At 37.4% G+C, this 25,957-nt stretch overlaps 1 protein-coding gene across 6 annotated transcripts in view; it reads right to left on the bottom strand.

Annotated features, from left to right (window-relative positions):
• CLIP1 (CAP-Gly domain containing linker protein 1) overlaps positions 1–25,957 on the bottom strand; it is a 74,020-nt gene that overhangs the window by 29,043 nt on the left and 19,020 nt on the right. For 5 of the 6 annotated variants that reach the window (XM_075516591.1, XM_075516584.1, XM_075516585.1 and 2 more), the window contains 8 exons: positions 16,238–16,362; positions 14,891–15,107; positions 11,459–11,656; positions 10,974–11,077; positions 8,630–8,690; positions 7,427–7,459; positions 3,186–3,290; positions 722–1,666 (listed from right to left, as the gene is read on the bottom strand). In XM_075516591.1, coding sequence (XP_075372706.1) covers positions 722–1,666; positions 3,186–3,290; positions 7,427–7,459; positions 8,630–8,690; positions 10,974–11,077; positions 11,459–11,656; positions 14,891–15,107; positions 16,238–16,362 — 1,788 coding nt within the window. The remainder of the gene's footprint in view (positions 1–721; positions 1,667–3,185; positions 3,291–7,426; positions 7,460–8,629; positions 8,691–10,973; positions 11,078–11,458; positions 11,657–14,890; positions 15,108–16,237; positions 16,363–25,957) is intronic. The other variant, XM_075516588.1, reaches the window with a different exon arrangement.

Below are 25,957 nucleotides of genomic sequence, written 5' to 3'. Positions count from 1 at the left end.
CAGGTCATGCATAGACTGGGGATGCGGAGGAACCCCTAAAATGAGATGGTATCTTAGCACTTTTATTCCTAGCTGCAGTGGCAGAACAACTTCCAAGTACTGAATGCCACGCTATCAACTTTAAAGAGACATTTCATCCAAACCCAAGAAAAATCTTGGCAAGATGTATCATATTGCAGTCTGTGCTTCAAAAATGCTGTGATACAGTGCCTAACGACATCACTGCATACCCTTGTCTTAAAGAAAAGCTCCACCAGGATCTTTTTTTGCTTTCTTTTGTTTTTAATAGCCTCTTCCATCATCTTGTTTGATAAGAGGCAAGGTAGTAAAGGTACAGAGGAAACATTTCCCATTGAGCCCCAAATCACTTTATCTGAATACCTCTATCACCAGAGATTAAAAACTTAAGATGTGTGGATTATGCTCCCAAATAAGCCAAACTAACTTTTCCATAACACGAAGCTTTCAGCAGAGGCACGCCGAAGCCTGCAGCAAGAAAGTGCAGAAAGCATTTTTTTCATTTAGTGGTGCAGACTAAGCACTATAAAGCTGTTGAGAGACATGACCCAGTTAACACTTTCCCTAAACCTCCTCCGATGGTACTAAGATACTCATTCAATAAAACTAGTTTCTTCTGTGATGTATTTGCTATAGCAGATTAGAATGTACAAATGTAAAATAAAAACAAAGTAAAAATAAAAGGATGGCTGTTGATACAAACCTTGCTACTTCCATCAACCTTTTCAGTCTCTAAATTTTGAATTTGTTTCTCAGCTGCCTCAAGCTGCTTGCTAAGTTTCTGGATTTCCAATTTACCTTCAGAATTGGCTTTCTGAAGTGCAGCAAGGTCCAAAAGCTTTTCTTCAGCAGCTTTGATCTGTGGTGTAAGACTATCAATAACTTTGGTTTGTTCATTGTACTTGGCTTGCAGTACCTCTAGCTCCTTTACCTTTATTTCAGCTTCCTGTAATTTGTTTAAAGTGTCTTCCATTTCTACTAGATGCTGATCTTCCACGCTTTCCAGTTTGGTCTTCAGGCTTTCCAGGTTTTGCTCTTTCTCCTCTGTGACTGCCAACAGTTTTGCTTTCAGTGATTCAATCTCTTTTAAATGATGAGATTTTTCATTTTCCTGCTTCAGTTTTAAATTTGATATTTCATTTTCATAGTCTAATTTAATCTTCTCAATCTGAGTCTTTAACTCTGCAAATTCTGCTGTCTGAGCCCCTACACCTTTGCTGAAAGAAACTTTTAGCTCTTCCATTGCTTGTTGATGGGAGGCAATTGCAGATTCCAGCTTTGATTTCCACAGCTCTATTACATCTGAATTCTCCTTGTTGGCATGATCAAGCTTAGTTTTCAAGGATTCATTTTCTTTTGCCATTCTCTCATTTGAAGCTGAAAGTGATTTGATCTCTTTCTGCAACGCTTCTTCACTAATTCCAAACTTCTCTTTCAGTGAATTCATCTCATTCTGATGTTCTTTGCTAAGTGCTGCCATTCTTTCTTGCAAAGAACTTATTTCTTGTAACAATGAAAGCGAAGTGTCCACATCATCAATGTGTTTACTAGACTCTAGTCTCCCTCGAAGCTCAGCTACTTCCTTCACCCGCAATGCTAGATCTCTTTCTAGTTCCATGATGCGAGATTTTTCTGATACTGTGGCCACCTACGATTAACAGCATTTTAAGAAAAGAAGAAAGAATTATAAAAGGTATGTTTAATACAAAGACACTTAGGCCTCACTGAAAAGAAACCACTGAATGTTGCAAACTAACATCATTAGTGTATTCTTACCAGCATTTTGGATTAGAATACCTTTGAGTTTCATTGTCAACTCCTATTTCTATGGAAATTCTAAAGAAACCTTAAGTAAAAGCAAATGCTGCTTTTACATGGAAGGCTGTGAAACAAGACCAATTGTTGTTTCATTTATGTATAAATTATTGCTTTAAAAAAAGGAAAAATGTCCACGTCTTTGCAATACATGCATATTATATTCTTTCTAAAGGTGGAATTTATTTAAATTCATTTTTCTGAAGTTATCTAGAAATAACAACTTGCTGAACAACTTACAAACTAGGTTTATGTATATTATCAATGTTTAATAAAATGTTTCTCAGAACCATTTTAAAGCAGACTGAAAAAGAAAGGAGAACCCGGAGGTCTTTATTTGTTGAAATAATTGCATCCAAATTCATCCCATGCCAGCTATGAGACTGTCAGAGAAAAACACAAACACATTTTTAGCCTACAAATCCTTTGAAACTCTTTCTATATCCACTCCATTGTTCTCTCTGAAAAAGCGTCCTCACATTATCTGAGCTTCTTACTGACTGTTGAAGCAGCTTATGGTATAGAAAAGCATGCAAAGCTACCACAATTATTTCTAATTAGGAAGTTACTGTTTTCAACTTCCTTATTATACCAATATCCTGAAAAAGATATTACTTACCTGCAATTGCTTTTTAAAGTACTTATGATAGAGTACATTCTTGGTTTTACAATATTCATCCCTACCTCAACTTCAAGAAAAGCCACATTTGTGAGCATGAATATCTATCTATCTATCCTTAAGAATTGACATCTGCTGAACTTCTGACTTGGGACAAAGTATGTCCAGTAATATTTTGACAGGCAAGAGTATTACTAATGCTACTGGGATATCCATGAAAAGATTATGTCACAGGTGGAAAAAAAGAACTAAAAAGCCACTGTAAACCATGATTTAGCAAAGCAACTAGTATAACAACTATTTAAGACCTCAGAAACCAAGACCCAAATACTAAGTTTGTGTTAAAAATATTGGCACAGTCAATCTTACTTCTTTTGGATTTAATGAACTTTGCTACTTCTAAAAATGAACCACCGAACATTCCTTTATGTCAATTCACAGTCCCATTTGCTACTTTTGACCTGGATTCAAGTATTAATTTTGCACTTTTAAGACGTCTTACCTGAATTCTTCTGAAGAAATGAGTATACATATACAGGCATACACACACACACAACACTGAAGCTCAAAATTAATGCTAATTTTTAAAGTGTTCCAGCTACATTTATAGCAGGTACTGATCATGGCAGGAGCAAGGATATGTTTCAGCATGTGTTATACCCAGCAGACTGTGTCATCAGAAATCTTCCACAACACAAATCAGTCTTGTTATTTAAATAGTGAAAACCATTACCCTAGTGTCTTCTAACTCCCTCTGGAGTTTGTCAGCTTTGGTCTTTTCAAAGAGCAGGCTCTGTTCAAGCTCCTTAATGCGGGCATGCTCCAGTTTGGTCTGCGTCTGTTAGTAAAAAGGGAAAGGAAGAGAACACAACGGTGCCACCATCACATGCCAGCACAAGAGGAGGGAGCCACATGCAGGCCGTGCTGCCAGAATCTTCTACCAATGATGAGCAGAGAAGATGCGGTGGATAAAATGAACAGGGAAATGCTATGGATGAGAAAGATGGACTGAAAGTGTAAATGGACTGATGCGTAAAAAGAAAAAAAAAAATAAAAAAAAAAATCACAAACGAAGAAATATGAACAAAAAAGTTTCATGCAGCCGAGTAGAAGTTATTTATCAGTACATGAAGTTTTCAGCACAAATTAGAATAGTTATGTAAAAAATATATATGTGTATATATCTGTACCTGTTCTAACAGGATGATCAATCCCTTTCCTTGTCATCCTACTAACTTGTTTCTTTAATGTATCGGGCTTATTTTATAAATGATTTAGTTATGAACCAGGAGACAAAAACTCACCACTGAAGCTCATGAGACAAATCAAAGCTTTTTTTTTTTTTTTTTTTTTTTTTAATAGTAGCTGTATCTCAAGTCTCAGCCATAAAAATCCTTTTTGCTAAGACCTGGGAAGCTTAAGGTTCATTTGTCACTATGGTATGAATTATTTGAATAGAAATAGAAAGAGAATGGTTCTCTATAACTGCAGAATCCTCCTACTTTTTCCCCCTCCTCCTCTTTCAGGAAGGAAGCAAGCAAGCAACAAATAAGATTCTCTAAAACCAGGTGAAAAAGTGAATCGGTCTGGTTGCTCTATAGTTACTGAAGTCTAAATACAGTGAATAAGATGTGGAAGTAAGGAAAAAAAAAAAAAGTAAGATCTTTGTAATTCTAATAGGTTCCAAAAGAGAAGCAGGAAGCAGATGAAACTTAAGTGAGCAGGTACCTCCTGCCTTTGCTTACAAAGGGGTAGAATTTTTAGCAAGAACATGGAATATCAGATATTCTGGCTTGATACCCAGATACTCCCAGAGGCCTGCAAGAGAGCTTGAAGCTTGAGAAATGCAGGTGAAGTCCAGCAGCTAGTTCAAATCTAACCTGCACCTCTGAAGTGGGGAAAAGGGAGGAGAGAGAAAAGAAATATAAAGAGGTAAGGACCAGGCGCCATGCTTATTTCTGAAGTGCCGAGATTCAAGTATTGTGTCAATCTTGACAAGTCACTGTTAATTTAGATTTACTAAACAATCCAAATTAAAGAGATTATGAAAGTCTATTGTTGCTTCACAGTGTCTTTTCCAAAAAGAGAAGCTTTTCAGGGCTTGCCCACATCGAGACTAAGGTGGATGTCCAGGAGTCTGAATGAAGTGCTGCCTGGGTAGGCTAAGATGTGTTCATTAACCAAAGAAGTTGCGTCCAGTAGTCTTGATGAAAGTTCTCCACACAGCTTAACCGCTGCAGTTAATTTACTGCAGAACAAAGTAACACAGTAACCCCCAAACCCTATGGACTACTATTAACAGAAGAGAGTCCTGCAACCTGAACAGCTACTCACTGAACACTGGATTGAAAGAATCCAAAAAGGCAGGAAGACGGGTGAATAATTCCAAAGCTACACTGCTGCCAAAGCCACAGCACAGCAGCGTGTGCACAGCTGGCAGGACACTGCTGCTTCTCTGATCTTCGTAATATGATATTTAAAAATCCCTACAGAACTGTGTTATTTATAGAGTGACAAGCTGATTAGTACTGCCTCCAAACCAGCCACAGCAGTGAAAGATTTGATGTAGTCTCTGCAGAGCAAGTGGGATGGGGATGAGCCTCTTGTTATGCTTCAGGCCTGTTCTCCTCCAAACACAGTATTCCTTCTGACAGCATCAAGTTATCGCCTTTCCCAAAAGCATGCAGACATCTGGCCATTTAATTTTTTAAATGTTTTTCCAGCTGAAAACAGTTGGCTGTTTTATTATGCAGTTACTAGGTCCAAAATACTAAAATCCACAAATGCTAAAAGTTGCTTCTTAGATTTGTCTATTTTTTGAAACTCTGTAACAGATTTGTTTCTCTAGCAGTGCAAGATCTGCAGTGCATATGGGGAAAAAAAATCCACAAGAACACGGATTACTGTTTTTGCCTCCCACAGCCTTTGAAAATGGAACTAGGTACTCTAAGGGAAATAACAATATTTTATAAGTGGCTATAATTCAGTCCCCTCTCTGAGACAGGTTAGTATTAGTTCTGATCCACAACAAAACTGTAAGTCTGAAAAGTAATCTATTTTTAAAAATTGAATATTCATACCTTCCCTGCTCTAATTCACCAAAGGGATCTATGAAACACCAAGAAACCCCAAACCTGATAGTTGCAGAATTCTCCCTGCATGACTTTGCAAAATATGCTGTCTTAAGTTTTTCTATGCTACATAAAACCCAAAACACTTTAATCATTAATTTTATAGACATTGCTCCACTACTGCAAAGATCAGATATACCATCACTGATTACTGGGAGTTTTTTTAATCCCTTCTCTTATATATTACACAGGAAATAAGTTAAACCTCCAGAAATCTTTGCTGGACACCTTTTTTCCCATTTAGGGCATGAGGAATTATCCTTTAAACAAGTCTGATTTCCAAGGGGCAGGCTCCAGTCTCCCCGAGGTAAAAATCACGGCAAAATTTTTAATCACTCAAATTTCTCTCCTGATCATCTAGAGAGAAATGTCTAAATTATTATGTTTCTCTTTGAGGAAACTCAGAGCACAGTACTACAAAAAGAAGAAAAGAATTTTATTGTAAACCTTAACTTGGATGGAAAAGAAAAACAGAAAAAAAACCCAGAACACCCCAAAACCAAAGGAAGCATCTTCACCTTCTCCAAAGCTTCACAGTTAGATTAAGAGTGATAGGGAAATGGGAGGAGCCTTACTCTGCCTTGAACCTTAAAGAATTCCACTCAAACTTCAGAGACCAGTCATCAGCTATTTTCAGCACTTGTGTATTCTAGCTACTCTTTCACTTCAAAATAAACCTTACTGTTAAGTTCTCCATCTATAGGTCAAACTGTGAAATTGTGCTGAAGCCATAAATGCTGATAATCAGTTCTAGGACAGAGGTAAGACAACCTTCAGTCCCTTCGTGCTGGGATAACAATCACAGAACACAACTGAGATTATGAAGCAGTAGCCTAGAAACTAAGTGATCACCCACTCCTCTCCTTTAGAGAGTGAAGATGTCCATTTTTATGGAAAAATTAGAATAGGGAAATCAGGAGTAAAGATAGGATTAAACAAGGAGTGCACAAAACAAGAGAAAGGAAGGGCACATGCAGATTTACTTCTAACACACCGTGAGCCTGATTGGAAGAATAGAGGAGACCCAGATCGCTGAAGTAGCTTCGCAAAAGGAACACCTAAGAATGCACAGCAGGAAACCAGTTTTAGTCTTGAGAACTTCCTATCTTGGCTGGGGATGCAGCAGAGGAGGAAGCCTGGGATATATTTTCCTGAGTCCAATCAAAGAAAGGGCTTTTAAATTCCACTATTCTGAGCTACGGAAGCAAGAGGGCTTAAACATCTTGTAAGGCAATTTCTGTTATCCAGCAACATATATTTTTCCTACATAATTCAAAGAGAAGCTACATGAAGATACAGTAAAATCAGACAGCATTGCACACTAATTCTTCAGATGTTTTTAATCATCTCTCCCCTTAGCATTTCATGCCAAAAAAAAGAAACAAATAAGGGGAGGTGGGGAACATACCGATTTTTTTCCTCAGAAAAATTAATCGGCTAATTGCATACTGCATCTATTGAACAGCAGCAGGAGCTCATAGGAAAGCATGCAGGATTTTGTGAAGAAAGCAACTAAAATCCTACATTTAAATGAAAGACATTTCAAGATCCTGGACAGTCATTTTCTACAAGCTCCTACACTCTTCAATTAGTTGCAAAGTTTTTGACCCTAAAGACTTCTAATGACACATACGCCCTCTCTTCAGTTAATGGGGATTACAACGTTTAGTCATTACACACATTCTTTTCAATAAATGTTGTAATTGCTCTGAAAGCAACATGCACACAAATACTAGAGTCAATGTTTCAATAACAGATTATGCAGTTAGTGAATAAGTATAAGCATTTTCTGCACACAATCTGTTAACATGGGATGTCTCTGCACATTTAAGTGCCCTCTTACATTTTCTGGGTCTTCCGAAATCTGCCTCTTTCGCTATCAGTAAAATTAAAAAACAAACAAACAAAAATATTTCACCTACAGACTTAACACTATCATTCCAACACAAACAACAGGATATATTTCATTATCTTTAATTCAGTTTAAACTCTTGAAGTTATGCAGCTTGACAAACCAGAGTCTTTAAGATGGTTTGCCATGACTATCGACTGATTTAACAAAAAATAAAAAAATTAAAATTTTCCATGGACTAAACAATAAAAGGAGCATTCTATGAAGAGTCTAGATAGGTATCTTAAAATGAATGGAAGACTAAAATAAAAGAAATGTTATATGAAATGAATAATTTTCATAAGGCTAGCACTTTAATCATAAATGGTTCACAGGAACACAAGTTAATTAAGTTTGTACTTTATACTGTGCAAGAAGTTCTAACATTTTTCTGATTAGACAACAACAGAGTAGAACAACTAAAAAGTATCTTGCTTTTTAATTTGAAATTTGGGATAAAAATTGGCAGTGTTCATATTATCTGAGAGTAATCCTTCATTAAATATTTTCTATTCTGATGCTGTAATAACATACTGTGTTTTAGCCCAATGTTATAGTTATACAAACAGTAGAAAGACAAAAATTGCACACATTAATTGTTGTTTAGATTTTGTGTGCAATAACTCTCAGGACAAAACATTCTTTGTTAATCAATCTTCCCTAAGGAAAGCACAGAGATTATTCAAAAAATTGATCGAAGATAAACAGGACTAGTCTTCAATATTAATTTTCAAAGGCATAAATATTAACTTGCAATTTCATAACTTCAAAATGATTTTTTTGTTGGTGGTTACTTTTCAGCCATTTCAGTAACATTAATAAGATATGATTATAAAATAATGTAAAATATCAAAAGGTAAAGTTTTCTATTAATTAACTTAACTACTCTAAACAACTACAGCCATTCCACAGTACAACCCTTGCTAAAGTGTGTAACTGAATCAAGGGTGCAATCCTGTAGTTTCAGGACAGTTAGCTTACTCAAGGACTGCAGAACTGGGAATCACTTTCATGTGCTTTGCGTACGTTTGGACCAGTATTGCACCTATTAATCATTCCTGCCTTTCTCTTCTAGAGAACAGTACACTTAATCTGAACCGATTGCATTTCTGTGTCCTACCATATATCCTGTTTACAAAGCAGGAGATATTTTACCTCTAGGTCTCCTTTGGTAATGGATTCTTCTTCCACACGGAACTGAAGGTCTTCAACTTTCCTGTGGGGACAATTCATTAAAATTCAGATAACTTTGAAAGAAAATGCTTTCAAGCTCACTTTTCAGTGGAAATCAGAACTACAGCGACATCATTCTGATTGTACCAGCAAACTACCAGAAACATTAAGGAGAAATCTCTCACAGGAAGCATCAGAGAGAAGGAAAGCTGCCGTCTTTAAAACACAAGCACTGACAAATTAAGGCATCAGTCTTCTTGCAGCTCTATAAAGAAAGTATTTTGTTGCATTTTCTGATGAGTTAAAAAGAAAACCTTTAAGTCATCACTGATTTTCTCATTCTTTCACCCTTCTGCACGTCCTCAAAAGAGGTGATCTAAATGAACAGTTTGATCTCACATTCCGTATGTCCTACCATTCACCTAAGAAACAGTCAGAAAGTTAGGACACATCCAAGATACCCACAGGCCTTTTAGAAGTGCGCTGGTCAACTCGCATCAAAACTCTAGCACAGACAAACCTATGTTAGGTGTCAAGATGAACAGCAAGATGCAGAATGGGAGCGCAAGCAAGAACATTGACTTGCCTTGCCCATACAGGAGTCTTAGAATGAGAAGGCAGATGTGAGAAGCTAATAAATGACTTAAAATAAAATTTGTAAAAAGTTATTTCTTCCCTCCCCTGACTCTGGTATACCCCAATGAACAAGGGGCCAGATCCCCTCCTTTTCCCCTTGATCCTTTCAACACTGTAAGATGCTGCAAAGGAAGAGACAAGTGTGTTTTCTGTCCTTTGAATTACACACAATGCTGGTGCCCACAGCTTGGCTGTGGAATGTAGAAATCATTGCATGTAGATGTAGAAATCATTGCATCAAAGAGAGTTACAAGTGATGGATGTCTAAAATAAAGGGACAGTAAGAACTTACTACTGGAAGTGGGTCTCACCAATGTGCTTTGGGAAACAGAGGATTAAAGATTATTTGACTTCAAGCCACTGCTGAGACTGACTTGAATACATATTACAGAGAACTTTCAAAGTAAATAAGCTTGGAGTGGTTAGGAGGAAGGAGAAGTATTACACTGCCAAAGCTGTGAAATGTTTTCCCGGCTGCAGGACGTCACTCCGGTGAATGGGTGAATGGGTAGCAGGCGCACAGCGGCACGGTCACGCTGCCTAGCAACATGCTGAAGGTGAGCTCAAGGCCATGGAGGATTGCGGTAAAACAGACCCCCGCTGACCTGGCACTCAGCGAAAGTAGGTCCACAGCCAGGCTGCCGGAGGTGCTGCAAAGCTGGCTGGTTTTGGGTTTTTTTGGTTTTGTGGGTTTTTTGTGTTTTGTTGTTGTTTTTGTTTTGGTTGGTTGGCTGTTGTTTTTTAATTTAAAAACCCAGTGCATTATTTCATAGAGAATATACAAATAATTCCAGACTTAACTCTACTGCTTGTTTTGAAAATTCAGTTAGAGTGGAACCCATAAAAATGCAGAATGAAAATTGTAAAAGAATTGCCCAGGCTTTACCATTGCATTTTCTCATCTGTGATTTCTAGTTTTAGGCAGGTCTTTCAGAGAGGTTGACATCTGACTGATTTCAGGGACGCACACAAGCCTACAGGGCAGACTCACAATGAGTTTCTAAATAGACTCTTGCTTTTCAAAAGCATTCCAAATCTACCAAAACAATTTATCAGATTATTCCCTCACCTAACCTTGACCCAACAATTTATCAGGTTATTTCTTTTCCTAACCTCACCTTACCTATTTGGTAATCTCCGTTCCTTTCCTCAAATGGTTATGAAATGGAATTAGAAAAGGCATTAAAATTAACAGCTTTAATTATTTTCCTGTAAGAGACAGACCCTACCTAGAAGTACATGACTGATAGTAACAAATTATTCACAAGAGAACTAAACTAAATTCCTAATCCAGCACTGTCAGGAAATGAGATTACAAAAATCTTCATTTGGAAGTGGAAGAAGAGTGTTTCAAGAAGATCAGGTATGATCCATTAATTTCATATGAGTAGGAATAATATCCTTCATAACAGAAAGCAATACTAAAAGGAAGGAGTGGTATGAAATTCAGCTATAAACAATAACTACAGCCTCTAAGCAAGTCCACTTTCCTTGGCTTTCCCTCCCCAAATTTAAGAGAGGGGTTTTTTTAGTATTCATTTTAAGAAACAGCAATATGATTTTATACAATAATTGCCCCTATCTGCATTATTGAAAATTTGTTTCATATTTGAAAGTCACCACAGCATTTGCTTTTAATGCAAAGTTTGTTTTTAACAGAGTTATACTAATGAAGACAGTTTTGGATTACCTTTTCTCTTCCTCAAGCTGATTGAGAAGTTCCACTTTCTCCCTGTCAGCAGCTTCCACCATAGCTCGTAGCTGGTCCATTTTTGCTTCCATCTCCAGTACATGCTAATCAGCAGGAGGAATAAGAGCAAAATCTACTAAGTTGGGCAATACATCAATTTTTTCCAAGTTATGTATCTATACCTCAGTCATCACAATTTGGTAAAGTGATGGGCCAAGGGACAGGAATGTTATCATACTCAAATATGCGTATAATAAAAGATTGTAGAGAAGTGTAGAGAAGTTCAACAAAAATGAGTTAAATGAAGTAGATTTGCTATCTCGTCAAGCCAAAGCTCCCACAAGGAAGATCTCACAGGTACGGACTGCCTTACTTTTAGAACACCACCTCTTACTCCCAGACCTTTCCAATAAGAAAGCACAATTTTGAAAATTAAGTCAACTGCATTAAAGCCTCTATTTTAAGAACAGCAATACCACTCTTACCCGATCATGTCCATCGCGAACAAGTGCTAATTCCTGCTCTATTTCCCCTACGTGACTGGTTGCTTTTGCAACTTCTGCCCTCTCCAGGTCCCTTTCTGCCAGGAGCTGTTCAATGTGTTGCTGCTTCTCCTTCAGTGCCTCCTGTAGGGCTGTGGTACCAGAAATTTTTCTTGCATACCGGGAGGATGTTTCTGTCAACTTCACAAAGTAAGTACAGAATTATTTTTATCATATCAAGTGAAAACAAGGGATATCTCCAGACTCTACAAACATTGGGTTAGTAAAGCAAATGCTTTCTGTAATCTACTGTACCTTCTCCTTTTACATTTAAATTACTTCATTTTCTAGAATTTAACAATGGCCATACATGTGTAGTAAGATTGCTTTGTAGCAATCAGCAGCTAGTGTGTAAGAGACAGAAGGGTTGAAGTGAAAACAAAAGGCTGGCCTCACTCGAAGGTGTGCTTGAAGGTGTGCTTAGTAGACTCACACAAAGGCTAGCTCATTATGTTTCTAAGCATCTTTTTGCATTAAAAAAAGAAAAGCAGCCTTGTAGCAAGTTAAAAACATTGTGCCTCTAGTTATCAAGTCATCATCTTGGGTCACCAGCAACAGTATAACGTTTCCAAATGCTCTATCAAAAGCTTTTGGAACTCCAACTAGCATTTGGCACCTCTACTATGGCAATAAAACATCCAAAATGAAAAGCATTTACCTTGACCTAAAAAGCCAGCCTTACAGCTAAAACCTTGTGAAGAAGAACAATTGGTACCTGATTAAAACATATGTTTATATCACTTGGAATTAAATTACTTCTGGAAAAAAAAATCTGAAAGATTAAACTTAAAGAGTATAGATAAAAATGAATCAATCTGGAGAACTATAGCTAAAATGAACCTTAGGGTTTTCCTTGACCTTGCATGATCTCTGCTCCACTGAATGGAACCAGTGTCAGTGAAAATTCAGCATGGCCCTGTCTTCTACTTCCTCAAGAGTTTTTGAGCTAGAAGGGAAAGTAAATAAACTGAAATTATGTAGTAAAAGTGAGCAATAGTTGTGAAAACAGCAAAAATTGAACAAAAAAAAAAATCCAATACAGCTTATAAAAACTGACTTTAAGCTTAACAGCTCAGAAATTTGTCTAAGTATTAAATGAGAATGACATCTCAGTTAAAGCCTCATTTAAAACAAAAAACAATACACAAAGGCTTGCTCTTCTGTTAACTTTTAGCTCTAATAGTATTGCCCAAGACTAGGAGCATGTTTCTTCTGTGATCCTTTCAGAAATCAAAATGTTGAAAAACAGTTGCCATATACAGCCTGGAATGCTGGCATTGGACAACATCCCCAACAGAACGCATAACACGGACGTATTCTCCTGTCATTACAAAAACACACTTCCCCTTCTGTTACCATGATTGCTACTCAATCTCTCTAACTTGTCTACTCACAGCCTTGAATGATACATCCACCATCCATTGCAAATGCTGTATCAAGTGACTGAAAATGTACAAGACAGAATAAACCATCTTCCACTCTGATGCTTAGATTAGTTGTTTCAGATCCTCTCAGTTTCTAGAAGATATCTTATTCCCAAATGCATTGCTTTTTAACAATTCTAGCTCTTCAAATCAAACATGACTTAATTCCCGATTCCAAAAGAAATCCAAAAGATTTCAGAGAAACATCAACTTCCTTCAGACTTGGAAATAAATATAAATTGCATCAGACAGCCCTCTTAAATCATTAGATCATCTACTTTGACAGTTGCTTTTCTTACACAGGAAGAAGAAAACAGCAACAGCCCTGAATAATTGAGAAGACTATGTAAGAGTCCAGCAATTTCCAGGAAAGTTATAATTTTCCTAGAAACTGAAGCACAAAAAGTCTGCTGTGTCAAAACTGATTTCAGGAAATCTTGTTTCTTCAGCAGCTTAACTTTTAAAGAAAAAGCGTCAGAATTATTTTGACAGTCCTTTTAACTTGGATGGTAACCAATTGTTCATGTTGCCTGAGAAAAAGAGTTGGAAGAAAGCTGGAATTTTAATTCCAGAAATAATGGATTACAGAAGCTTTACATTTTATGGTCCAAAACATGCAAAAGCCCTGGGGCACAACACAGACGCAAAATAAGCAACTATATTGTAGACATTTATAAAGTGTAACTGTACTGTCTTGTTGCTTAGAGTATCATAGCATATGGAATAAAATGTAGAGGTCCATATTAATGCTTTACCATCAGCTCATGAAGTCTGCCCTGAGCCTGAGATAGCACCATATGTTAGCACACTGATTTCAAACTAGAGGGCACTCTGCAGCTAGAAGTGCGACTTCCAGAATGGATTAAGTAATAAAGTCCCACTGCTTGTGCCAAATAAAAATGGAACCTTACACTTTTTACCTTACGATAAGGTATTAACCTTGTTGCCCTGACCAGCGGTTGACCTCTGTTCGCTTGTAATCTGCTTCAGTTTTGAAGGACTATGGTAAATCACCTCCCTGTTCTGCACCTGCTGGTCAGTGGGACAGTATGCCAGCTAACCAGTTCCAGACCAGTGGGAGTGATCTCTTTCTAATTAGATGTATTTAGGTACTTTGGTTTAAAAAAAAAAAAAAAAAAAGGAAAAATCTAGGGTGACTGTGGAAAAAACCCAATTATTTCTATGCTTTTAATTGCCTTAAAAGAGAGACTTTTTAAAATTCAGCTTTCCCAGAAGATTTCCATTTTACTGCTGAAACCCAATATTAGGACATTTATGTAACAGAGCAACTTTAAAAGAATCCATAGTAAGTGTATTAGGTGGAATTAGTACTGTGTTAGAATTCACCTGAGCCACTGTACTTTGCAACATTTAGCCTTTATGAATTCACAGGATTAAAACCAAATCTAAAAGAAAAGAAAGAGGCTTCTTGTCAGCAAAGACTTGACAATTGCTACTTCTATATTTCTCAGCTGACTCATTTCTTTAACAGTAAAAGATAACCTTTTGTATTTTAGACAATTTGAAGCTTCCTGCTTAATAAAACAAGTTTGATCAATGGAAGCTTTAGTACATACCAGATCCTCAAACACAAACCCCATATGGCAGAGGTAGTGCTAGGAAAATGAACAACTAAATGGAGATTCCAGTCAGAGAACATTGATGCCTTTTCAGTTTGTTGGCATCACAAGCCCCTTTCTTATGGCAATAACTCAGTTAGCCCGAATTAACTGTGTAAGCTTAAATATTCAGATATTCAGCTACTCTTCAGGGCTAGCTAAGATTTCCTTCCTTCATGCATGCTTTCAATGAAAAAGAGAGCACAATTAAATGTATATTGTGCTCTGCCCAAGATCTGTTCTATTCTCAATTTATGCAAGTAGACCACAGGCAAGTGCCACGTGGATTCCTGCTTGGGAATGTAAAGCATGCAATAGAAAAAGAAGCTTACTAGTCCTGTACGGCTTGGCTTGCTGCTTACTGAAGATGCCACAGAACTGAGAGAGCTCAGGGAAGATGCACTTGGACTACGTTTCAGGGCTGTGGGAGTCGCAAGCACTTTTCGCACAGTTGTCTTTGCTTTCGCTGGTGTGGTTGACGGGAATCCAATCTTTGTAACTTTGTGGACTGGAGCAAACAAACCGTATTTTGGCTGACACTGGAAATACCTTTAAAAAAGCAAAGCAGACAGATGAGAGTACTAAATTAACTTCTGTCTTTTCAGATACATGGTCTGGCTACACAAAGAATTCTAGATCAATAGTCTAAAAGTATTAAAGGACAGGGTAACAGCTGGTGACAATCCAACCTATATTAGATTGCAATTTTTTTTTTTTAAACACTAGATTTGGAAATGGGACTTTAAGAGGCTGAAACAGCATGATTATATCAGGCTTCAGAAATTCAGCAGAGTACACTCTTGAGCTAGAGAGCTGTTTCCTAAAAATTCCATTCAGATTCAAACTTTAACATGCATAGCTTTCCTCTTCGATACGTTCCTCTGAGCTGCCAACAAATGTGACAGCAGAGAGTTAAAAATAAAAATCAGATTTTAATTAAATCAAGTAGGTTTGTATTTCATTACATACATACCTATACATGTATGCATATTTGATTATACAGAACATACATCTTTAGTTATATATAAACAAGAGCCACTTAAAATTTTAAGTTGTGATCACCTATGTTAAGGTGGCACAACCCTTGTAAAACCTCTTTTTAATGAGTTAAAGGGCTGTTCCTTATACCAAATGAGAAAGAAAGTCAAACTGTGATGTGAATTAATGCTTTCTAAGTGTGACTTATTGGAGGAAGCAGCTATACTGTTCTCAATCTTTACAATGAGGCAACTATTGCTATAGGAGCTTTCAGTTCCTGTGATGCGGGAATATTTCCCTTAAGTTCCTGTGATGCGGGAATATTTCCCTTAAGTTCCGCTATTACATACCCAGAGATATTTTCTTAACTAAGCATTCATTCCAAGCTGAGAAACCAAGCAGACATTCAAAAAGCAGGAAATTGTGTTTTCCATTACCAGTCTATGAATAAAACTCACACGGGAGTAGGAGAGATGAACTAATCCCATGAACGTGGGGTTGATGCAGACTTTGAGAGATGTGTAGGCGTCATAAAATTCAAATCGGTGTCTTACAACCCGCCCCTCCCATCAGCAGACAAGGCAGGTTTACAACCTAACTACTTCCCGTGATATGAAGTTTCATATAAGATATTAAAAAACCAAAACAGAATATAGAGACGTAAAATCTTTAAGGCGGCTGCTATCTGATGATAGACTAACCTTGTTCCAGCAACAGCTCCATCATTCTTTCCCAGAGGTTCATCCAGTTCTACTCCACACCATTCTCCTTTAGCAAAGTCAGTTTCTCCCAAGAAGCGCACAACTCCAGCTTTTGTTCCACCAACCTGAAGCAGTAAGATACACAACTGCATTTAATACATTTCCAAATTACAATACCAAATACAGCGTAAAAAGCTTTCAGTATAATCATGTTCACAAAGCACATTAATGATGCGACCGGTTCTTATTTCAAGCTGCATATTCTTTTGCTGATGAGTTTAATATGTTGAACAGCTCTTCACAACCAAATTGTTTACAGAAGAAATGGGGGGGGGGGGGGGGGGGCAAAATCAATTCCCTAGCATTTAGTTCTGTCCAATTTGGTATTCGGGAAGTTTGTCACGATTGAAGGCCACAATTCTATTAGGTGACTTGATATGGCTATAAGATTAAAAATATGTTTAACAAGACTCAGTATAACCCGTGTACTGAATGCAATAGATTTGTATTATAGTCTCTCACAAATTTCTATCAGCAAATAAGGATTTCTAAGAACTGCTTATTTCTTATTCTAATTCTGTGAGGAAAAGTAAAAGAAATGAAACGAGAAGTCTTTCATATTTTCTCTAAGGAATAGTTCAGATAAACTACATAGTACAACCCTCTTGCATTTAAAAGAACTGATATAAAGCATAATGCTGAGCACTTTGCAAAATTCTAGATGCAAATAGCTATTTGAATTCTCAGGGAGGGAAGACTCATTTTCTTTATCTTTTCTTCACTTTTTTAAAACCAAAACCAAACAAACACTCCTAAACGGAAGATTAAAAATCAGTTGTTTTCAAACTTAAAATATTAAATCTTTACAACCACTCCAATTACTCACAATGTCTGCAAGATATAGTTTTTCATAATGCCCAGGGGAGGGAAGAATTAAATTAAGCGAAGAAGCAAAAGGTGTTCAGCATGACTGACACTTGCTGAGAAGGGCCACAAGCCAGAACTGCAGGATTCCTGCAGGTCAGAATGACAGTATGTTGTGCCCTATTTGTGTGAAAATCTGTTCAGCCTGCAACTAGCATTATGAAAACAAGCAAATGTTAATGAAAACCTCTTCAAAAGATTCACTGGATTCAACATGGACATTTTCAGGGCCATTGCTTTTTTTCACTTGTATTTTCCAGCACACATTATACAATGAGGAATATTTTGTAGCCTTAGCAGAGAGCTTGGATGGAACCTGCTAACACAAAGACTGTAATTTTCCTTTTTCTATACTAAAACGTATATTAGGATTTCGAATAATTTTTACATTAGACATTCTATTTATGGGGGGAACTTCCCAGGAAAACTAGAGAACAACAAGCTGCTTGTGCCATAAATTAAGGTGCACGATCACAGTACACTAGGTAATTCACATTAACACATTTGGGAAGTGTTCATGCAAGAGGTTAACTGTGAGGAATCTAGGAATGGAGGACAGTATCTTGCATGAAAGTACTAAGAGTCCACAAAGTACTAAGTTAGTGCACAGTAGATGCCACACACATTTGTGCTCTAGCTACTGGCTCATCAACTTCCCAGAGCCTACAGCTCAGTTCGCAATTTCTCAAGGCTTCAGCTGATGAGAAAAAAAAAAATCCTAATCTACACTAACCTCAGAAAACCAGGGAAGAATAATTAGCCCATTTTGATATTACTAAAATGAGAAAGCTGACAGAGACATCTTTCGTCCATATTTAAGGTGGAAGTCCCCTTCTCCTCTCTCATTAGAGGCAGTCTTGAAACAACATTTAACCTTTATATCTTGCTTGAAGTGGCATTGTAGCAAATTATTACTCTTCATGGAATAAAAATACACAAAGTTTACAGTTATCATGACTCAGCCTAATATAGTAACTAGTAGAACACCTTTGGTATTTGGTGTTCTTGGCAGAGTACAGACAAACTTCCCCTCTCAAAAAACAAGCACGAGTACTGTGTTGGAAACAAAGAATCGAAACCAGCCAAAACAGTCACACGGAATCGAGATCTCTGTGGCTCGGTGGCGAAGAGGGAATATATAACATCATTTGTTAAAGTATTTCCTGGGAAGAACTATTCCTTAAGTCAACACATGATTCACCTTCATACATAACCTGCTTTTTCTAGTAGTTTTTCATTAACTTAAGTACAAACATCAAAAAATTTAACTACGCAGTGCGAGAGAAAAACATGTGCATGTCTGTGCCATCAGTCCATACTAGGTCTTGCAAGTTGTCCTTCTCCTTATTCCTTTTCTAGCAAGTTGGGGGTGGGGGTGTTGTTGGTTCTTTTTCTTTAACGATAATTTTGGAAGACATCTTTAGGTGAAAAGACTGGTTAGTTCTGCGAGTACTGTTTCCCTACTCGATTTTGTACTGTTGTCTACCTCAATAAACAGAGATAAACCAAAAGAGGCTGTAAAAAACCCATTAAAGAAATTAGACAGGAAAGCTAGAACAATAGCCTAGATAAGGAGCATCCCTTCAAAGACAATAGTCAGGTTTGTGGTTGCACAGAGAGATTCCTCAGCTCCTTTTACAGAACTGTTTAGTAAGGCCAAGGAATTTTATTGCACTTTTGTGGAGCGGTGGGGATTTTTGTGTTTTTTTTGGAGGGGTTTGTTTGGTTGTTTTTTTAAATAAACAACATAAGTCAATTACCAAAACACACACACACAAAAACCTTTCCATAGAAGGTAAATGGGGTACACAAGATAAGAGCTATCTGAAGCACGGTAGTGGAAAAGGATAACTAGATGCGAAGACTCCCAGAGACAGGAAAAACTGTTGCAATCTGTTCCCTCCAACTCAAACTGTAAATAAACCTCTAGGTAAGTAACTGTAGCTCCACGATAATACAGATTAAACTTTGGTGCAGAATATTCATTCCTTTTTGTTTCATACCTTGGCCCTGCTCATCTTCCATGTTTAGCTAAAAAATATATGGCATTTATTTTGAAGACATTGCACCCAAATCACAAATCAGGAGACACGATCCAGTAGAAAAGCTTTGGCAATGACCAGTGCCCGTTGGACCTGCTACAGCAATCACAGTGGATGTGCATGGGACTGCAACCCAAAGCCCAGTGGGAGTGAGCAAATGGAGGAATTCATATCCCAAGAACATATGGGGATGCACAACATGAGATCCCCAGGAGAAACAGCAATGTGACTAGTCTCGTAACCATGGTACCAGGGTTATTTTAAAACAAGATGCAAGGAAGAATGCCAAAGAATTTTTGTTTTTTTTCCAAACCTAGTCAAGCTTCTTTGAATAACCGGCTACTACATTTCTGCTTTCTGCAAATATTGAAATGTGTATCCTTACCAATAGTAGGAACCAGAGTACACTGTGGCAGTAAAGTGCTCATAGCATCGATGAAGGTCTATACATGCAGTTTTGCTCCGTTTCAAGCAAAAGCCTTCTAAGTCTTCAGCTTTAAAGACAGGGTCAGCATTGCTCTATAAAGCCTGAATCTATTGAGGACTTCCAGTCATTCACAGACATCTGCCTCAAACAATATATTTATCTCCAGCTGTAATTAAGTACTCTGCATGTGACAACGCACCTACCTTGAAAGCATTTAAGAAAATAATCACTTATTCCCTTGGTAGTACAATGTGAGGTGCCACTGTACAACACAGCATGGTAAAGGCTTTTCTATGCATAAAAGTTGCTGTACATATACAGACTGTACATACACTTAGTGCTCTAAAGGGGAAAAAAGATTAAGACATGATTACACTAAAGTGTATATACCAATATGAAAAAAGAATTGTACTTACAGAATTCTAGCATTTATTACAGAATTGTAGAAAAAATATTTAAAATGTTAATTATAAGAATTATAGCAAAAAAAGTAAAAAAAAAAAAACAAACAAACAAAAAAAAACCCCAACCCCCAAAAAATAGTTGCATTTGCCAGGGGATCTACTTCACAGTAGTGCATGAAGGACTAAAAAAGCAGCTCAGTTTCTAAAAGAAATAGGAAGAGAAGTTTATTAAAAAGTTTCTAAAAGTTAAATGGAAAAATGGGGCATCACTACCATGAAGACAGTTTTCCATGACCTTCATTCATGGTAAGGCAGGTCACTAAATAATAGATCAGAGAAAAGAACTTCCAGACCTTTTTTTAGTCAGTTATCACACTCAATATAGTCAAGCTGTAAAATATAAAGCAGCAATACACCAGAGAATTTAGGTTAGGCTATGGGTCATTGCGGGGTGAGGAAATTTGCTTGGAATTTACTAGTGTTATGTCAAACACATGGGAAAAGTGATTAAATCCCATAAGCTTACATTCATTTGCTGCAATGTAAAGTGAAGTAGCAAAATGGGTTTGTAAACCTGAAGCAATTAAAAACTTCCTTATGAAAGCACATCAGGATGAGCACGTCAAACTTTGTCAGAACCTTTGCAGAGCCGCATTTCCAAAGGTAAGTAGAAGTAAGGAACAAATAAACCAGTGTAATCGGCGGGGGGGGGGGGGGGGGGGGGGGGGGGGGGAGGGAGAGAAGAGATCTAAAAAATGAGACTGCTATTTAAACACTGTTCATTGAAAACTACAGATCTCTGAAAAGAGGATAGCCACTGTCTGAAACTTTGTCAGTGTAACAGTATCACTTACTCAGACCAGCTGAGCAGAGTTAAAAGCTGAATAACAACTGCTCCTGTCTCCCCTTCTGCCTGAGCATGCACTTATGGTGACTCTTGAAAAGCATCACCTGGATATTTCTGTGTTTGTCACATAGACTGGGCATTTTCAGAACCATTCAAACCACAGCATCCATATTATGCAACACTTGAAAAAGCAAAAAACATCCAGACAAATGACAACTTTGAAAAACCTGGGATCTATGAATCAGAACCTTCTTTCTCTTGTTTCTCAAAATTTAGAGGAACCGTTTCCAGCTGGCAAAAGCAACTGTATTTAATTGACTTGTTCACCCCTTCAAGGCCAGAGAGAACCATCAGATCATCTCCTCTGGCTCTCCTGAAACAGGTCTTTACATTTCACCCAGTCACATCTGTAATTAACCCTGTAACTGTACTGAGCTAAGCTGTATGTGTTGATGTTTTTAGGTAAGAGCTGATATCCATCAGAAAACATGCTTCCACTGACAGTCTATTTTCATAGTTAATCACTCCATTGTTAGAAACATATTTAAATTTGAAATAAAACAAATTTGACTGTGGCTTCCAGCCACTGACTCTCATTATGCTTTTATTTGGAAGATTATAGACCTCTTCAGCAACTGGCATTCACCATGCAAGAACACACTTTTTAAGCAAGGCACCTCAATTTTTGCCTTTGTAAATTAAACAGATTGAGTTCTTCAAATGTTTTATTGCAAGATACTTTCTCTTGCTTGAGTCATTTTGCAGATGTGCTCTGAATTCTCACCAATGTTTCCAATGGGCTTTTCAAACAAAAAAGGACCTAACTATATAGAGGATCTGAGTACTGACCAACAGCACGGTCAGCACTGCTTAGAGCACACTACTCCCTCCAGCAGACAGCTGCCCACGGCTGCTACACAGCTTATGCTCTCACTCTTACGCTTATAAACTCGGCCATTGAATGCAAAATGCAACCAACACCTTGGCCTGATGGAGATGAAATGACCAGTCCCTCTGGATTGCTCCAAGCATATTGTTATTTACCCCTCTGACTGCCCAGAGGTTTCATCAAGAATGATTCACAATTACTTCCAGAGCATGGATCAAAGCGCTGAATAGTATTAGCACTAGATTAGCTCAAAGAAAAACCACACTAGTGACCATAGCCAATGGTGGTACCAGCAAGCCACTTTTTTTTTTTTTTGGGCGGGGGGGGCAGGTGTTTGCCATCCACTGCCCAATTCTTAAATATATCATAAAGTCTAATGCTAATTTTGAAGTTAGACTGTTAGACAGGATTCAAAATTTTAAAAAAAAAAAAAATCCCACCACACAACAGAGTTTTCTTCATTAAATCTACAGTTTCAAAGAAGGAAGTAAAACGCGTTTGACAAAACTGCCCTGTTTTAGTTTGTCAACATCTGATTCCTCTGTCAGTTTTTGCCTGTCTTTTTTTTCTTGATATTAGACAGTCTAGCTTATCCTATTTCTTTTCAGAAATATCTGTATAACATCCAACACTCAATCAAGACATAACAGGAAGAGTGCTAGAGTATCTACTAAACTTTAAACTGGTCTCCCTAATTCAGATTTTTCAAACCAGTAATTCTGTGAACAGCAGGATTAATGATGCCAGTTTTCCTGTGGCACTGGATATTATGGTCGAGTGACTTTGCTATCTAAAAAAGCAAGAGTGACTACAGCTATTTCTATGGATGGGAACAGTATTTAGACAAGACCTTGATCATGTGGATTCTCTGATGTACAAAAATCTGTGAAGGCAAATTGCAGCTTTTCCAAAATCGGTGGTTAAATTCTCTACCTTCTATTGGTCTATCTGTTTCCATGAAACTTGTAAAGAACTTACCTCTGAAACCTCTACATTTCTACCCAATTTGGTTGCAGTTGACTAGCAAGTTCAAAAGCAAGGCCAAAGTGGGTAAAAATGCTAACGTGCAATAAGACACTCACACAGACACGATGCTAGACACAACCCTTCACTTCCAGAAGAAAACAGTTCAATAATTAAAAATGATCTGCTATCGAGGTTCAATTCATTCAATCAACTCATTCAGTCACAAAGGAAGCGATACAAAAAACTAACAGCAATTCCATACTACAAAAGCCACATGTGAATTTGTGACCACAAAAAAAGCTAAGGCGAAGACTAAAATAAGTAAATAAATAAATTGTTCCTTTGCCCATCCTGTGTTGAAATGAGCAAGGACAACATGTTCCTGGATATCGCTCCCTTTGGGGGGAGGGGAAGGGAGACAGGGAGTCCACGCACACACACAAAAAAAAAAAATCAGTCTTGCATGAACCAACTATTAACAAAGCATGTGGAGAAGTCACCTATTGCTGCCATTATATCCCAGTAGGTCACATGCAATTTTAAGTTAAATAAGTAGCTGCCAAAACAAAATGACTCACAATTAGACACAACTCATACCTTGCTGCAGTAAGATAAATTTAACATCTTATTTATCGGTGAGCAGATAGGTAACAATATGTCCTGAAAAATGCTTAAATGTAACATTAACAGAAAGCCACAGTTGGCACAGAGAAAGTCACCAAGATCATGAATTACAGACAAAGCCTTTGGATACCCTCTATCCTTCAGCTATATTCTCATACATATATTTCATGCTGTGGCAACCACTTCACAAACTAATCTACATTATACGTTACAGTATACAAAATACTATGTCTAAAGATACATATATAAATGTAAGAATACTTTCATCCTTGACTTACCATGACAAAGCCATCAAAATACCTTACAGTCAACTCAGCTTAAGGATGAAGCAAAAGCACGACGGAGCAGTTAAGCATTGAGATACATTCACAGTCACCATAAACGAGGCTCAGGACAGCCCCAGCAGAGCACACAACAATCGCGTGTTCTCAACTTCCAAATTTTTCTTCCTTTTCTATCCTCATATGCATTGTGGCAAGGTATTTTCACATTGCTTTAACAATGCAAATGAATATTTGTTTTTCTAACAGTTAAATACTTACTATTACAGATTTTTAATTAGACTAAATCCAGGAGTGCATTTTCTATTCAGAATGTTACAGAAACTAGAAAATTGAAAACTTAAAAATACCACATGGACAATGGAGGATTACTTCTAAAGGGAGAAACTTCTCTCCACACGTGAAGTTTCTTTTCCCCTTCATTGCTTTTAAGAGTCCTGGCATTTAATCAGTTGACAGACTTAACGTCATGTTTACTTGAAGATAGGTTACATGGGTGGAAACAAATCTGACAATAATCTCCTATCAGTCTCTGCCTACTGCATCACTAAAGAACTTACTAAGAAATAACGAAGCAAGAAATAACTTACAGTGAGCAGTATAAAATAGACAATAAGAAGAAATTAGATGTTACTCATGCATAGAGAATAACTTTCCGAAAAGGCCACATCAGCATATGCCTGTAAATCTAGTTTGCAACCTTTTGTGAACATATGGACAGAGACCCAAGTTACAGCTTTACAGCTCAGCTCCAGAAGCATCAGATTTGGCAGACCATGATGAAGCTGTAACTGGTTAAATGAATGAAAGCACTTTAATCCCTTGAGAAGGCTAAGGCCCCTTAGGTTGATAAGATTTTTATTTATTTAGTTATTTAAGATACAGCATCTGGTCCCTCCAGGAAAAAGCCTAAGAAGCTCTCAAAGCTGCTTCAACCTTTGGTAGGTGCAACGGGTGTCACACAAAGCTGGTTTCCCCCTTTTATGTCAACGACTTGGGTTTGTTAGGTTGGTTAGTTCAGGGGGTTTGTTTGTTTGTTTCAATCAACTTTGCATTGGGCTCTAAAGAAATCTTAACTGTTTGCAATACCAGGGCAAACAGGTTCTCTGGCTGCAACTCAAACAGGAAACAGAAACTGGCTTAGCCTGAAAGTAATTTGTTTTCTGAATTAATCTTTCCCCATCTTATTCTTTCCCCATCATATTCTTTCCCCGTCTGGTTTAGTACCTAGCGACAACACTCCCACTGGCACAAGAAGGGATCACTTTTTGCATAGGAATTCTTATTCATACTAGGTTCAAAATGCTGAAGCTGTAGCCTAATTTTCAGTAGGCAAATCAACTACAGTTGCGTTAAAGACCTTGCACTCTGTCATTAACCCAGTAAAGGCGGGACGAGTGCAATGAAGGAAATGTAGGTTTCCACACCAACACCTCCTACTTTACAGAAATCCCCAAATATGAGATCAGGCTGCCCAGAGTTAACGTCCTCTCTCTAACAACTAAATCATATCCAGATTCTAGAACATACTTCAGATGTTAAGAATGGAAAGTATGGTTAATACAGAGCTATTTTAATTATTCTTTGCATTAATAACTTTTTCTTTGGTTTAGCTGTATTATTTTTTTCCAGTAAAAGTTATACATCAGTGCAACAAATGAAAAGCTGAATAATGAGGAGTTATGTATCAGAAACCACAATTATTTTAAATATGTACTCTATCTCCCTATATTTTCAACATTTCTACATATTAACATGAAGTATTTCCAAATACTTGTTAGTGAAAGGAAAATTACTGCTCAGCTTCAAGTCAACTAGGCAATTAAGTACATGCTTGCTGAATATGGCTCAGATATACTGGGATTTGAGGGAGACAGACTTCTTATCAGAGATTTCCAAGACAGCAGAGGGCTTGCATGCTGTTTTAACCTAATTGTCTTTGAGAAGGATTAAACTACAGAAATCTAAAGGACCTCTCCTTTGCACTGGAACATCCATTTGGGGGTATAATATTTCAGCTTGTGTATTCACTTCACTTAGTTTGATTTGGTTTTGATTTGCTTTGACTCCTCCAGAATGTCAAGGAAGAGAACTTCTAGGAAAACAGGACAATGTGAATTTCTCCATGATTATTATATTTCCCTTACGGACATTGACGTCTACCATGAGCTATTTTTTTTATGTTTACATCTCGATTTAACAGCCTGGAACATGTCTTCTTCAAATTGAGGGGGGAAAAAAAAAAAAGGAAAAAGTTGTAGCTGACTGTTGCAGCAAATCTACTACAAGTATTTTTTTTCTGCAGGCATCCACAGG

This window comes from Mycteria americana, chromosome 13 (assembly GCF_035582795.1).
Source record: "Mycteria americana isolate JAX WOST 10 ecotype Jacksonville Zoo and Gardens chromosome 13, USCA_MyAme_1.0, whole genome shotgun sequence".
NCBI classification, from domain to species: domain Eukaryota; kingdom Metazoa; phylum Chordata; class Aves; order Ciconiiformes; family Ciconiidae; genus Mycteria; species Mycteria americana.
This window is presented reverse-complemented; position numbering and strand designations above follow the sequence as displayed.